Genomic DNA, 2,621 nt, shown 5'->3' on the forward strand with positions numbered 1-2,621 from the left:
ATTTGCTTGTTAATAAAGGTGGCCGTATGCATCTTTCCGATGCAAAGGCCGGGGAGGTCCCCCTTTCCTAAAAAAGAAAGATCATATATACAAAATTTTCTGAGATCCGTCATACATACACAGATATAGTACTCACCGTTTCAAATTACTCATCGGAGAAATGGATGTATTTAGAACTAAAATACATCTAAATACATCCATACCTGTGACAAATAATTCGGAACGGAGGGAGTACAACATAAGTACATCACGAGAAAAAAAACAGCCTCTTCGCGTTGCGCCCCTACTTCAGAACCCCTCCTCGATGAGTTTGGCCTCCGTTTAAAAATAAATAAAAACTTCCTCGACGCGTTATGCTACATGTGCTCCAGCCAGCTGTTGAAGCTATCCAGCGAGTCAAGCTGCATGTCCTGCCGTAAACACACACGAGATAAGGAGATGAGCCATGAGAAATATGCACCGCGAAACGAAACGAGTATGATGAACGCGGCAGCGCTTACGGCCAGAGAGGAGAAGTGCGGAGACGTTCCGAGGTGGGGGAACCCTTGGAGCGCGTCCGTGTCAACAAGAAGCAGATGCTGCTTCTCAGGGTAGGCAGCGTCCGGGGTTCTGCCGCGTGACGGGTGTTCATCAAAGGCATGCGACGAGGTTCCGGCGAGCCATTCCGCGGCTCCCCGGACAGCAGATAGGCGGAACTCTTCCTCCTCCTGTCACGTAACATGAATGACAGTGAAATGAAGGTGACATAATCTGCTAAGTGCTGACTGCTGTGCTCAGTATATGCACAATATTATTAAGTTTGGACGAAAAAGGGATAACTTGAGGGGGTTATCTTGGCAGCAGAACAGGTAAACTGTGTGTCCTATTCAAGATGTGATTTGGGTTCATGAAAAGCTTGGCACACAAGCTCAGAGATTTATTATAGTAATCAGGATCGATTATGTATTGAATCCTATAGTGAAGGAATCAGAAAGTTTTTTTTTTGCAAACATGACTATTTGTGATACATGGATCTTTATAAGGACCTAAAAGCTTCTGATATATTTCTGAGACTGTTGGATGCACTCTTGCAAGCAGAGAAAATTCTCCTGTCTAGTAGGAGTATCTAGTTATTTTTGTGCAGTATAGCATCTGTACTACATGAAACCTACAGTTGAGGAAGGAATTGTTCAGATGGAGGGATCCTAGTATTGCAAGGCTTTGTTCAAGTCAATACCCTACAGTCCTATAAACAGAGTTTATCTGAGTCTACATAGGATTTTATTTGATAGATATAGATAAACTGAAGCTTCGCCTGGTCCATCAATAAAATTAGACAAAACCTTTCACACAAAGTTGATGATAGTTTCATTGGCCAATGAAGATTTACCTGATTCTGCTCGGTTTCGGATGGACTACCGTTTGGGCGACAAGGCTGCAGAGGGTATGTCATTGGGGTTGTAGGATCGATTTTCCCAGCAAATGAATCGGATTCTTCATTAACAGCGAGCATTGCAGACTGCCCAGCTTTCTCTGACGGCAACTGAAAGAAGACTTTGCAAACAACAAGCTCCCCGTCCTTTTCATTTTCATCTACCCCAAGGTGATACTGATGCATCGTCCAATTAGTCTTTTCTGCCTTGGCACCTCCTTTCCTAAGAACCATTATTTTCTTCCACCCTTTTATGTCACCGTTATTATTTAAGATATGTCTGGATTTTCCAGTCTTGTGCCATCTGAGATTCTCATCACAAACATTGTAGTCGTTGCTGCTAATCTTGCGACGCTTGCGTGTGCCAACATCATAGGCATTGCATATTTTGTGGAAGAAGTGACTGGCGATCCCGTCTAATTTGACACCTGCAGACTTATATGAATTAGCTAACGAACACTTACTCTGCGTAGTATGAGCTAACTTTCTAATTCAGAAAGCCCTGATAACAATTCCAAAATACGAATCATGTACCAGGGAGATTTTCCGGATGTGTGTAGCAGATTCCCTCCGCCATCTCTATGGTTGGAATAAAATCATCTATTAGTACATGGGACACTGCCCTGCCAATCTTGCCTTCTAAATGTCCAAGCAGTTCAAGATCCGTTGGATCAAATTTAACACCAATAGGGAGTCCTGGCCACTGTGATGAAACCTGCAATATGAAGACATGAGGGTTCAGCATTTTACACTTTAACCAAGAGGAAGAAAAGACCACCATACCACTATTTGGAAACAGAGGGGCATAAAAGTAAATGAAACAGTCATATTAAATAGTTAATGGTACTTACATCACTATTATCAATGCGACGTTCGCAGTTTGGGCACTCCATCCCTGCTTCTGGAACCAATTCCCCGTTTCTTATCATCGTAGCAATTATCTTGCCAGTAACAATGAATGGCCTAAAGTAGAAACGTGTGAGATAAATCTATTTTTGGAAGCATCGTTTGATGCCTAGGCTAGCAGATAAATAATTTAATTACTGGTGTATGGTAGAGACCCCACTTGTGTCAACAAAAAGCTATCTGCCTTTTTTTAGATTCACAATGTTGCAACTAAACTAAATGGGAATATATGAACGGATTTGTACACATAGACATCTATTTGAATTTCTATGTTCAGTCATAGGATATTAATTGCGGTGAACAG

The 2,621-nt window shown here is 42.0% G+C and overlaps 1 protein-coding gene across 1 annotated transcript; it reads right to left on the reverse strand.

Annotated features, from left to right (window-relative positions):
* Positions 1 to 272: 272 nt before the first annotated feature.
* LOC125533638 (SUPPRESSOR OF GAMMA RESPONSE 1-like) lies at positions 273 to 2,334 on the reverse strand. Its single transcript, XM_048697015.1, has 5 exons — positions 2,263 to 2,334; positions 1,946 to 2,126; positions 1,370 to 1,839; positions 501 to 707; positions 273 to 410 (listed from the first exon to the last, which is right to left on the reverse strand). Exons 1-5 carry the CDS (start codon positions 2,302 to 2,304, stop codon positions 357 to 359), a joined length of 954 nt encoding a protein of 317 aa, XP_048552972.1. The 5' UTR covers positions 2,305 to 2,334; the 3' UTR covers positions 273 to 356.
* Positions 2,335 to 2,621: the final 287 nt, after the last annotated feature.

The sequence above is a fragment of the Triticum urartu genome, chromosome 2 (assembly GCF_003073215.2).
Source record: "Triticum urartu cultivar G1812 chromosome 2, Tu2.1, whole genome shotgun sequence".
Taxonomy (NCBI): domain Eukaryota; kingdom Viridiplantae; phylum Streptophyta; class Magnoliopsida; order Poales; family Poaceae; genus Triticum; species Triticum urartu.